The 12,188-nt window shown below is 36.9% G+C and overlaps 1 protein-coding gene across 1 annotated transcript; it reads right to left on the bottom strand.

Annotated features, from left to right (window-relative positions):
* Positions 1-7,344: 7,344 nt before the first annotated feature.
* On the bottom strand, positions 7,345-11,971 carry LOC136810928 (uncharacterized). The gene is made up of 6 exons (XM_067067515.1): positions 11,806-11,971; positions 11,251-11,469; positions 10,966-11,130; positions 10,288-10,815; positions 9,949-10,143; positions 7,345-9,697 (listed from the first exon to the last, which is right to left on the bottom strand). The coding sequence occupies exons 1-6, from the start codon at positions 11,920-11,922 to the stop codon at positions 9,443-9,445; spliced, it is 1,479 nt and encodes a 492-aa protein (XP_066923616.1). The 5' UTR covers positions 11,923-11,971; the 3' UTR covers positions 7,345-9,442.
* Between the last annotated feature and the right edge of the window lie 217 nt (positions 11,972-12,188).

Raw genomic sequence — 12,188 nt, 5'->3', positions numbered from 1 at the left:
TCAATTGAGATTCGATTGCGTTCGACAATCGAATTTCAATCGGTCGATTGCATTCGATTTGGTTCGACTGGTTCGATCGCCGATTCCGTTCGATTGAGATCGTCTGGTAACATGCATAGCCCTCAAATGAATGACCTGTCTGGTCTTTAAAATACAAAGTTAAATCAAAACAAAAATGGTAGAATAGAGCTGCAAGCAAAGCTGCATAGTTCATTTGTTTTGAAATTTTGCTGCTTTGATTGGTCAGTCATTTGAGGGCTATGCATGTTAGCCTCCACTGATGCAAGCTACCGTCAACTGCTCTACTAACTTGGGATGGTTGGTTGGGGACTGGTTGATATCTGGTCTATATTTTCACTTACTGTACTGACTGTTAAATCTCTTTGACAACAAATTTTTTTTCGTGTATTTTTTAATACGCCGTTCATTAAGCCAGACGTCCGCGCTCGATAGGATCGATCATCGGAACAGCCCGATGACGGATTGATATGTGATTGATGGATTACTTAACGATCTGGATAGGAGATTGATGGAAGATTCAGCCATTAAAAAGTCTTGAGTATCGATCCTTCGTTGATCCATTATTGAGCTAGTATTCCAATCGATCATTAATCGAGTATGATTCGATAGGGTCGATAAGAGCGATAAAAGATCGATGATACCGGGTGCGCCACAAAAAAGTTTCTCTCTTTGAAACTGATTTTTTCGAAATCTAAAAATTTTTAAAAGAACCATTCCTATTCCATTAGAAAGAAGAAAGATAAACTTAAATTTTGATGGGTCATTTATTAAATTCGATTCATTAGATCAAAAGTTATGCTCAATTGAATAAAAAAGTTACTTTCAAAAGGTGGTTTAAATCTTCATCAAAATCATTCAATTTACTTTTACCGAATTTCATCAGATTTTATTCAACTGGATAAAGTCTATGTAAGGTGGGATGTATTCAAAAACCCATATTTGATGTATTTTCATGAATTTTACCAGATTTTTTGGCTTTTTTCGACGAATTTTCTTCCTTTTATTGAGATTCAACCTTCCTTTATATAACAAAAGGTCATTTAAACAGCTAATCATAATTTTTAATGACTGAACAACGAAAATACAGATGCATCATGTAATTATGCTTCTGTTTAATTTGATAGGTCGATTTTTAACGTTTTTGAGCACTTTCTGAAAGTAACTTTTTTATTCAATAGAGCATAACTTTTGATCTAATGAATCGAATTTGATAAATGTGACCCATCAAAATTTAAGTTTATCATTCTTCTTTTCAATGGAATAGGAATGGTTCTTTAAAAACTTTTAGATTTCGAGAAAATCAGTTTTAAAGAGGGAAACTTTTTTATGGCGCACCCGGTAGATCGATAAATAATCGATAACTAATCATAAGCTTAAAGAAATCTTGAGTATCGATCCTCTATCGATCTCCTATCCCGATCGTTAAGTAATCCATCAATCACATATCGATCCGTCATCTAGCCGTTCCAATGATCGATCCTATTGAGCGCGGACGTCTGGATTAAGTCAAATCAAATGACTTTGGAGGTTCGGTGAAATGGTGACCAAATTGCCGTCCCATGTTTTGTCAGACATCAGATAGTCTCCAGTTAGAGCAGTTGACGGTACCCGATCTCAGGGTAGGTGGTTTGACTGGACTATATTATAATGGGAAAGATCCAATCAATTTTCGGATAGGTCTGGCAGATTAACCAGGATTTGGGAAGGGTGGGATAATTGATCTGAAAATTCCATTGTGGAATCACAATATTCCATTGTGTTTGATTGCGTTCAATTGATTCTTTGGATCAGCTGGGTATTGACACAGGGTCTAGAGGTGATTCTGTAGGTGATATCAAATGGTCCATGGGTTAGGGTGCTCACAATCCTAGGTCCCCATTGTAGTACACAGTCCAAAAAGAGTGTGATATAATGTACCCCTTCCTCTATAATGCGCTGTATAATTAAACAAAAAAAGCACATTTCTTACAAAATACGTTACCTCACAATCCCATACAACCATTCTAGGAAAACTTTAATTACAATCAGAGATTGTCTGTGCCCAATTCAACTGCCTCTTAGGTCTGCTTAGGTTGCTATTACATGGTCTATGGGTTGTGGGGCTCCTTAGGTCCCAACCCAAAAAAGTTGTGAGGTAATGTACTCTTTCCTTTGGAATGGGCCTAAGCAGGGTCTGGATGGGTTATAGCAGAGTCTGGATGGGTTATAGCAGGATCTGGATGGATTATAGCAGGGTCTGGATGAATCCACAGAGCCTGGATAAACCTGAGTTTAATGATCAACAGGGCCTGGTTTGTATAATTCCAAAGGGTTGTTGCATTGGTAGGGTCTGAAAAGATCTCCATTATTATTGTTATTAATATTATTAAAATTTATTTAGTAAAGAAGATCAGTCTACACACAATCTATTACAAATATATACAAATCATACATATAATGCAGTGCCTGGCACTAATGTGTACCTACTCTGACCTACTGTGTAAAAAACAACTAAAAAGTAAAAATGCTCCAAATGAATAAGATTTGAGGTTTTAGAGACTGAAAGATGCTAAGATTAGATTGATTGAATAGTTGAGCTAAGGTTAATTCAAAGAGCTAACAATGTGAATCGCAAAAAAAATATATTATAAATCTAATTTTGAATTTAAAAACTATGATAAAAAAGTGGGATATAATAATTATATAAATAGGGTCAAAGTATAAGACTAAAAACCATCAGGGTCACAATCAATAAAATCAACTTGGTTTAAAAATAGATTGACAGGATCTGGATAAATTGACAGAGATATATTGGGTTATGGATCCCGACAGGATGATATAGACAGGACTGAATCACGTTTGGCAAGGTCTCGATGAATCAGCATGTTTGGACAGATCACTAGGGTCTGGATGGATCTAAGTTAGGATCTGGGTTAGATCAGTAGGATATAGACAGATTATTGGGCAAATGGGTAGGATTTAGACAGGTCTGGATAAGATTTGACACTGTCTGGACAGATCAGCAGATTTGGATTGATTAGCAGGTTTTGTACAATCAGATGGGTTTAAATAGATCAGCAGGACCTGGATGGATTGACAGGGTCTGAATAGATGGTTAGGGCTTGTACAGATGGGTAGGATCTTGAATTTGATCTGCAGGATCTGTTGGACGAATTTGCAGGGTCTGTACAGATAGGGTATATTTTCAAAAAATAAAAGTGGTGACAACTGATGGTTCAGGTCCTAGGGACTGTTAAAATTTGTCAATTTGAATCAAATAAGCTTTCAAATACTTCTTAAAATGATGGCTAACTAAGGTGTAAAATTTCAATCATGTAGCATTTATTGTTTTGGCTAGAGCCTATCACATATGGAACACTTTATCCATTTGTTGCATTGTTGTCAGTCAGATTAGTTATCTCAATTGAGAAGATTCAACAAAATATAAGTAAGTATTTTTGACGTGTACTGGTTTTTTTATACCAACTAAATTTTGAGTTTGGGCACCACCTGAGTAAATACTCAAATCGCAACCTTTGCAACAAAAATGGGAGGGTGGTCAAATAATTTTTTTTTTATTAAGAGCTGAAGGAAAACCTGTAAGTATCAATTTGTCAATCTTTTTGTATAATAAAGAAACTATCCTGGTAAAGGATTTTTAAAACAATAATTTAAAATTTATTTGAAATATCTAACATTAAATCTGGATCATAAGTAGCTCATTGATTCTTCAGTGCGTGATTGTCCCATACGTGACAGGTGTGTTTCCAGAGACTCAGGAAAAATATAAAAGCCTTTGATGATTCAATTTTATACCAAAGTATTCCAGGAGGTGCCTAATAAACGTTCTTTCCCTATTTTTTAATTTGTTTAGGACTTTATTAGGAATCCTCCGATAAATAAATTTTTCTGAAAAGTACCAAAGTATAAAAGATGAGGCCATGAAAATTGAACCTTATTCGTGTGGATATTTTGGATTTTGAGATATTTGAACACATTTTTTTCAAATCTGTCACCACGCTTGTTTGTAAATATGACATTTACTTTTGCGAAAAAGGCCAATTTTTGAAAATCGCGAAAGTTTCTGCTCGCGAAAGTTTGTATAATTAAAGCTGATTAAAGTAAAACCTTTGGTTGCTTTTCTCGAACATAAATGATAGATAGCATAAATAGGTCTCACTCTATTTTGATTTGCTTGATGTGATTAATGCCAATGATGTATCCTTTTCCTACCGATATTTTAAAAAACATACGTGTACGTACAAAAAAAGTTTCAAAATGATACATGTTAGATTTAGATTTAATATTTAAACCATATCAATACTACAAGTTTGGTGTTATGTGTCGACACATAACATCAATGATGTAAAACAAAGTACTTATTTTTTTCTAAAATGCAGGCCTCCCTGTTATGTGATGTTATTAGACCCTGTTATTAGACCCTCCCCAACAATTAGCCACTAAAAGAGTGTCAAACGTGCTCTCTTTTCCGTTGTTTCAAGGAAGCTGACTTTTGTAATCTTTATTTTTTCATTCGACAGATCTGGATATCACACGAGTTCGAAGAGTCATACTACCGGAATTATGATAAAGAGTTTTATATACACAAACATTTTATATCTTTACGAAAAAGAAACAATTTCTGAAATAACACGCTGTTAGTCTCTTTAAAACTTTTGATCATGGTGTAATTTATTTTCATAATTGTGTACATCACGTCGATCCATTTTGGGGGCTATTTTGCGGTTTTTCGTATATTTTTATGGATTCTTTTTCTATTGTTTTTGTAAGAGATTTCTTGAGATTTATTTGGATGGTTTACACCATGTTCAATAGTATCTGATTGTTTTCCTTTAGCCTCCGAAATTAATCGGTTAAATTTTTATCCAAAGCTGTACAGTAGACTCCCATTTGTTCGAACCTGCACTTATTCAAAATTTTCGGTTATTCGTAGTCAGGTCTCTTTCCCCTTGGATTTCCTTACTCGACTCAGGCAAAAACTCTCTGAGGTATTCGAAATTTGGTTATTTGAATTTTCAATTCTTCAAAGTGGTTTCTAGTCCCCGTTGGACCAGATCTAGGCTAAATTCCCCTCAGTTATTCGAAGAAATCGTCTACAAAAAAACATATTTGCACGTCTCCGTGCAAAAGCACATTTGATTTAAACTTTCGTGATTTCAGTCCTCCTCCGAAATTTGATAACTGGCGTGCTATTATTCTCCCCTAGACGCAAGACTATAATTAGCCAGTTGGGGTAAATCAATCCGCATTTTCTCGAAATGACTTATACCCCTATCGGGCAAATGTTATTTAAGGCTGTAGTTAGCCAGTTGGGGTAAATCAATCCGCATTTTTTTCGAAATGACTTATACCCCTATCGGCCAAATGTTATTTAAGGCTGTAGTTAGCCAGTTGGGGTAAATCAATCCGCATTTTTTTTGAGTTTTCATTTTTTCGAAATAGTTCATACCCCTATGGGCCAAATGTTATCTAAAGCTGTAGTAAGCCAGTTGGGGAGAATCAAGCCGCATTATTTTGAGTTTTCGTTTTCTCGAAATGACTTAAACCCCTATGGGCCAAAGTTATCTAAAGCTGTAGTAATCCAGTTGGGGTAAATCAATCCGCATTTTTTTTGAGTTTTCATTTTTTCGAAATAGTTTATACCCCTATGGGCCAAATGTTATCTAAAGCTGTAGTAAGCCAGTTGGGGAGAATCAAGCCGCATTATTTTGAGTTTTCGTTTTCTCGAAATGACTTATACCCCTATGGGCCAAATGTTATCTAAGGCTGTAGTTAGCCAGTTGGGGTAAATCAATCCGCATTTTTTTTGAGTTTTCATTTTTTCGAAATGGCTCATACCCCTATCGGCCAAATGTTATCTAAGGCTGTAGTTAGCCAGTTGGGGAGAATCAAGCCGCATTATTTTGAGTTTTCGTTTTTTCGAAACGACTTAAACCCCTATGGGCCAAAGTTATCTAAGGCTGTAGTAATCCAGTTGGGGTAAATCAATCCGCATTTTTTTTTGAGGTTTCATTTTTTCGAAATAGTTCATACCCCTATGGGCCAAATGTTATCTAAAGCTGTAGTAAGCCAGTTGGGGAGAATCAAGCCGCATTATTTTGAGTTTTCGTTTTCTCGAAATGACTTAAACCCCTATGGGCCAAAGTTATCTAAGGCTGTAGTTAGCCAGTTGGGGAGAATCAATCCGCATTTTTTTTGAGTTTTCATTTTTTCAAAATGACTTATACCCCTATCGGCCAAATGTTGACTAAGGCTGTAGTAAGCCAGTTGGGGAGAATCAAGCCGCATTATTTTGAGTTTTCGTTTTCTCGAAATGACTTATACCCCTATCGGCCAAATGTTGTCTAAGGCTGTAGTTAGCCAGTTGGGGAGAATCAAGCCGCATTATTTTGAGTTTTCGTTTTCTCGAAATGACTTATACCCCTATCGGCCAAATGTTATCTAAAGCTGTAGTAAGCCAGTTGGGGAGAATCAAGCCGCATTATTTTGAGTTTTCGTTTTCTCGAAATGACTTATACCCCTATCGGCCAAATGTTATCTAAGGCTGTAGTTAGCCAGTTGGGGAGAATCAAGCCGCATTATTTTGAGTTTTCGTTTTCTCGAAATGACTTATACCCCTATCGGCCAAATGTTGTCTAAGGCTGTAGTTAGCCAGTTGGGGAGAATCAAGCCGCATTATTTTGAGTTTTCGTTTTCTCGAAATGACTTATACCCCTATCGGCCAAATGTTGTCTAAGGCTGTAGTTAGCCAGTTGGGGAGAATCAAGCCGCATTATTTTGAGTTTTCGTTTTCTCGAAATGACTTATACCCCTATCGGCCAAATGTTGTCGAAGGCTGTAGTTAGCCAGTTGGGGAGAATCAAGCCGCATTTTTTTGAGTTTTCGTTTTCTCGAAATAGTTCATACCCCTATGGGCCAAATGTTATCTAAAGCTGTAGTAAGCCAGTTGGGGAGAATCAAGCCGCATTATTTTGAGTTTTCGTTTTCTCGAAATGACTTCCCTATGGGCCTGTTATCTAAGGCTGTAGTAATCCAGTTGGGGTAAATCAATCCGCATTTTTTTTTGAGTTTTCGTTTTCTCGAAATGACTTATATCCCTATCGGCCAAATGTTATCACATTTAAGTTTATTATATATAAGCGGATTTGAGCCGATCGTGTTTTCATGCTTGTGTTATATGTCAAATATTTTTCCAATTAAAATCCTAAAATCCATAATCTAGTAGCAGTACTGCCTTGCGCATCACTAGGTCAAATTTAATCACAAATTTACCCTCGATATCCCTGGACACGAGTCTACCAGTGTTAAACAAAGTCACTTCAATTAAAGACAACTAATTATTTTTCTTTATTTACATGTTCAGGCTAAAAGAGTAAAATATAGAGTAACTGTCATTACTTCGACAGTTTACCTAATGACTCGGTTAGCCTGAAAATGGTAATCTTTACAAGGATCTTCATGTTCCCGACACAACATAGACAAAATATTAATTTTGACAATTATAGATAAGATAAAAATATCATCATGAAAATTTAGGAGCTGCGAAATAAACTAATTTGATATATTGATGTCTATGACGAAATAATAAATGTACAGAGAAGAAAATGACGCATAGGATAAACTATAAGAACGAAACCAAACATCTCGGGTGCAACGAAATGACAAAAAAACGCAAGACGCGAAAATAAACAATACTCCACAAAGAAGAAAACAGAAAACGCTCTAAGCGTTAAAATAACGATTTCAAAATAGAACTTCGGATAAGTAAGTATATAAGTAAATATTAAATACAACGGTTGATAAATAGCCTGCATTCCCTCCCTTCACGATTCAGCCAAAGTTTTACATGAAAGTACTTTACAAAACTGAATTTCTGAATATCGCAATAAGCACCTTTTTGTAAAGCCTCAACACAGAAGAAAACAAAGATTTAAGCGAAGGAGAGAATAGAGGGAATAGCTCAAGCATTCGTTTAAACAATTACAAAATATCAAAATAAACTACTTTGAACCAGCCAGGGCAACACGTAATTTGTTCTTAAAACTTGTTTCTTTTTTGGTGTTCCAAATGTCTATGAAAAATTTAACGTAAAATACGAAGTGTTCCTGCGACATGTGCTTGCACGAGGCTTTCACGCATTGCAGGAAACTATTAAATTGTTCGCATATACTTGTGTTGTACGTCATGCCAATCAAAGATTTGGTGCTGTACATAGGCGAACAATTATGACCATATCTGTGGAATAGATCGTGAAAAAATCTTGTGTTTGAGAAGTAGCCCGATTCACGATTCAGTGAGTACTCCTCAAAACCACAAGCAAAATCATAGAATAAACCTTCAGGAGCTGTCTCCAAAAACTGAAATAGGGAGCAGGCCGCATCCTTTCTGCCTTCACTGCCGTTCACAATATGCCCTCCGTAACAAAAACCATGTGCTGGGCAAAACCACAGAAAAAGAAAGGAGGTGCCTCGTGGAGCAACGATGGGATATCTTTTGCTGCAGCTTGACGTTGTCGGCTCGTCGTCGTGGATTTTGCCTTTTCCAATTTCGAAATTACGGTTTTTTCTAATCTGTGCTCCATCCTTTCTGAAGTAATAAAAGCGTCCTGATTTTGAGGGATCGTTCGGTATGACTTCACAGGGTGGAATATCGGGTTCTGGAACCGAACGAACTCTTTCCAAAAGGTATTCGATAAGGGACAAAACGTCAGAGTCGAGGAATCTATCATTGAAGGCAGCGAGAAGATTGCTTAGAGCAATGTTGAACTTTTGACACTCCCGCCCGCAACAAACCAGTTCGAGCATGCTTCTCCATTACCATAGTTTCCATAATGGGAACCAGTTGCTTCGGTAAAAAGGCTCTCACAGGTGCATCGAAACTCAACAAATGCATTACTCGTTTCGCAGCCTTGAGTTGAACAATACTCATCTGTTGGTTGATGTACCTCGAAAAGAATGGTTTTACTTTTTGCGGTAAAACACTCAACAGCTGCTTACGGCAATCAAGGTGCTCGAGGGGGGTTAATTTGTCCTCGGTTGAATTCGATGTCCAGGTTTTTAAATAGTTTCTCGAGTCCCGTATTGTTCTTAATCTATTTTTGTACTGCTCGTCCGATTCGTCTTTTGATTTCGGGGAAAAGGCTAGAAAACACCTATTGTTTCGCCTCGTTTCTGTTGGAAGGACTTGTCTGGACTCACATGCCTCGATTGGGTTGATGTCGATGTTTTGAGACAAGATACCGATTTTCGTGGCATCACATGCAAGAACTTGTGGAGACTCTCCACACCAATTGCACTGCCTGTTCAAGTCTCGTGGTTGATGACTTGCCCATGAAAAAAATAATTTTAAGAATGTTTTCGCTGACATGAAATATTTCGGCGACCGGTGGCGCTTGTAATTGTTGTCTATGCATTGGCGAAAACTAGCAAACGTAGTCTTGGAGGTGCACACCATGTCTATGTACTCCCAGCACAGTTCCTCGACCCTCGACAATACAGATTTGTTGGGAGATTCGGAAAATATTCTCGAACAATCCATCCCATCGTAGGCAGCATTTCCCAGTTGAACAGACCAATTTGAATAAATCGCAGTCGATAGTACGATCTCTGGTGTACAATGTTGTTTTTCCGTCTGGCACGTACACAAGCTGTCCTTCCGAATTTCTCATCCAAGGAACCTGTCAAAATATAAATGAATCTTTAGTGAAATAGGAAAACCCATTTGCTAGAGTGAAAGGGGGATGGTAGAATCGAGCATAAGTACACTTTATAAGCATGGGATATAACTCTATATCATCTCGGTCAGCGTGTCTTGTCGTGTGATTAACGAGTTAGTTAAAATAAAGTAAGACTCTCAGTTATAAAAACAGTCTAGTTTTGAAGCAGAATCATATTATTATGATTACTTTTCTTCTTGAAGTATGATTACCTCGCAAGCACATTGATCTGAGTCGCATCTCGGATGGAATTCTACAGGTTGATTGTTTAAAGCCATTAAGAAAAATTCTGTACGTTTGATTGTACTGGTAATCAAGTTTTCGTCAAAAGGGTCAGCATTTACGATTCGACCAAACTTCGAGTGAAATTTCCAAGTAAGTGTTTCTGGATCGAATCCGTCGATTACCTTTAAAAAGATTTTAAATTCAAACAGTTAACTTAAATAAAAACTTTTTTTGCATTTATGATAGAGTAAAAAACTGAATATAGATTTAAAACATACAGTAGAAAACGAAAAATTTTGAATAATGAATATGAAACTTAATCTTACTTTATTTTCTGAATTATCTGTTACATCGCCAGGAGTGTCGTCAAGGTGAAGAACAGCAAGAGCAGCATCAAAATCAGGATCAGTTACGTCATCTAACTGTTGTTCGTCATCAGTATCAGTATCAGTATCTAGTTGCGTCCGGAGAAGACGAAGAAGGCGGTGTTTATCCCAATTCTCATCGATGTAACTCTTAAACACTAACAGATGTGGGCACAACTTGTCAACTTCTTCCATGGTCCTGAGCTTGATCTTCTTGCTGTTCGCCAACGAGCACAAACCAGACATACACTTTACGTATACACGTTTGGAACGATTATCTGTGTATACGTGGATAAACTGATGTCCGACTGGCGATCTAACGGAGAATTTCTCAATGTCCATAACACTGTGCAAAGGAATTACGTCTTGGATCACAGATTTTAATCCATTGCTGATCTTTACTGATGCAACACTTTCGGTGTTAGAATTAGGCATCAGTTGAGGGGCACCATACCCGTGTTCGTTTTGTTGGACATAATCAATCGAAAACTATGAAGAAAATGACACTGACTATTTAGTCAAATATTATGTTATTCAATACGATATACCTTCCACTAGAAGTGATCATGATCAGATTGCGCGAGAAAACAAACTAAAATAATCCAATCAAAATTGAAATTTCATCATATAGTTCATTACCTCCTCAATGATATCAGCAAAGACGCGAGCATGACAACACTTAATACCATCCCAGTCGCTGAAATTCACTGCCGAAGCTAAGGCTGCATGGGTTCCGCAAGTACATTCGAAATTGATGATTCCACCAGGACGGACAGTACGCGTAACGGCAACAAAATCATTAAACTGAAAATGGAATTGTATAAATCAATGTTTAAGGAGATATTCTTACCTGATTTTTCTCTTTAGAATAATAAACAAAAATTTAGGAATGACACGAACTAGACCAGCGGGTAAAACTTTTACCTCAAAAGAACCAGTATCAGAATCATAGTTATTCATAACTACCACTTGGCATTTGGCATTATGTTCACGCCACAAAATGATACCGTCGTTATAAAGATTCCTTTTGAACTCTTGATAAAGGGAACATTTGATCGTCATGGGCAGCTCGAAAGATTCCTCTGTTGCTCCTAATTGGTCCAGAATAGTCTCCCTGTTGACCCTTTTTCGTTGATAGGATGCCTGTAAATTGTAAACGTAGTAGTATTAATATTACATTATATACTTGTATAGTATACCCCTTTTCTATAAATAACGGACATTTACGAGCCTTTTTCCAAAACATTACCACCATGGGAGTAAACCACGGAAGTACGTGTTAGTAATTCTGCCATGAGAGACCGTGATAGCTGGCAGGCTAAAGTTGAATCTATTGCCTCGACCGCGGGGATGAATGGTGATGTCGCCGTCATATTGCGAACTTTGAGTCCTTTATAAAAAATTTATTTTAATATATTTAATACAATTCGAGGTGAGGATTATTTTTTAAAAAGAAACTTGTCGCGAAAGAAAACATACTTTTTTGTTTGTTTTTTTGAAAGACAATGGTTGAAGAAGTTTGTACTTCTCAGCCAATACCATTGTAACAATGCTTTTGATATTGATTAAGCCGTCTTCGACGTTTTCGTTTTCCATTTCTCCCAGTATCAAATTTCTTGGAGATCGACCATTTGGAACGAAGTACTGGTACTGGTACAGTTTGACACCTCCAGAATCTGGTCGTACTACCCATTTGTGTAGGTTGGGACAAGAAGACAGGATTTCAAATTGATCTTTTAAGCTTAACTCATCCAAATCCCCAAATTTCTGTACCAAATCTTGGAGCTCACAGTAAGGTTTAAATGGACGGTTCAGCCTATAATCAGTGATTGCGGTGGACCATTGATTTATATTACCAAGAC

Source organism: Clytia hemisphaerica, unplaced genomic scaffold, assembly GCF_902728285.1.
Source record: "Clytia hemisphaerica strain Z4C2 unplaced genomic scaffold, Clytia hemisphaerica genome assembly, whole genome shotgun sequence".
Taxonomy (NCBI): domain Eukaryota; kingdom Metazoa; phylum Cnidaria; class Hydrozoa; order Leptothecata; family Clytiidae; genus Clytia; species Clytia hemisphaerica.
This window is presented reverse-complemented; position numbering and strand designations above follow the sequence as displayed.

Excerpts from the sequence above, each read along its gene's own strand:
- LOC136810928 (XM_067067515.1), bottom strand. The coding sequence starts at position 11,922 with ATGGAAAACGAAAACGTCGAAGACGGCTTAATCAATATCAAAAGCATT. Across the intron at positions 11,470-11,805 it reads TCAAAAAAACAAACAAAAAA|GCATCCTATCAACGAAAAAG; the intron begins GTATGTTTTCTT and ends TACAATTTACAG. Across the intron at positions 9,698-9,948 it reads CAGATCAATGTGCTTGCGAG|GTTCCTTGGATGAGAAATTC; the intron begins GTAATCATACTT and ends ATATTTTGACAG.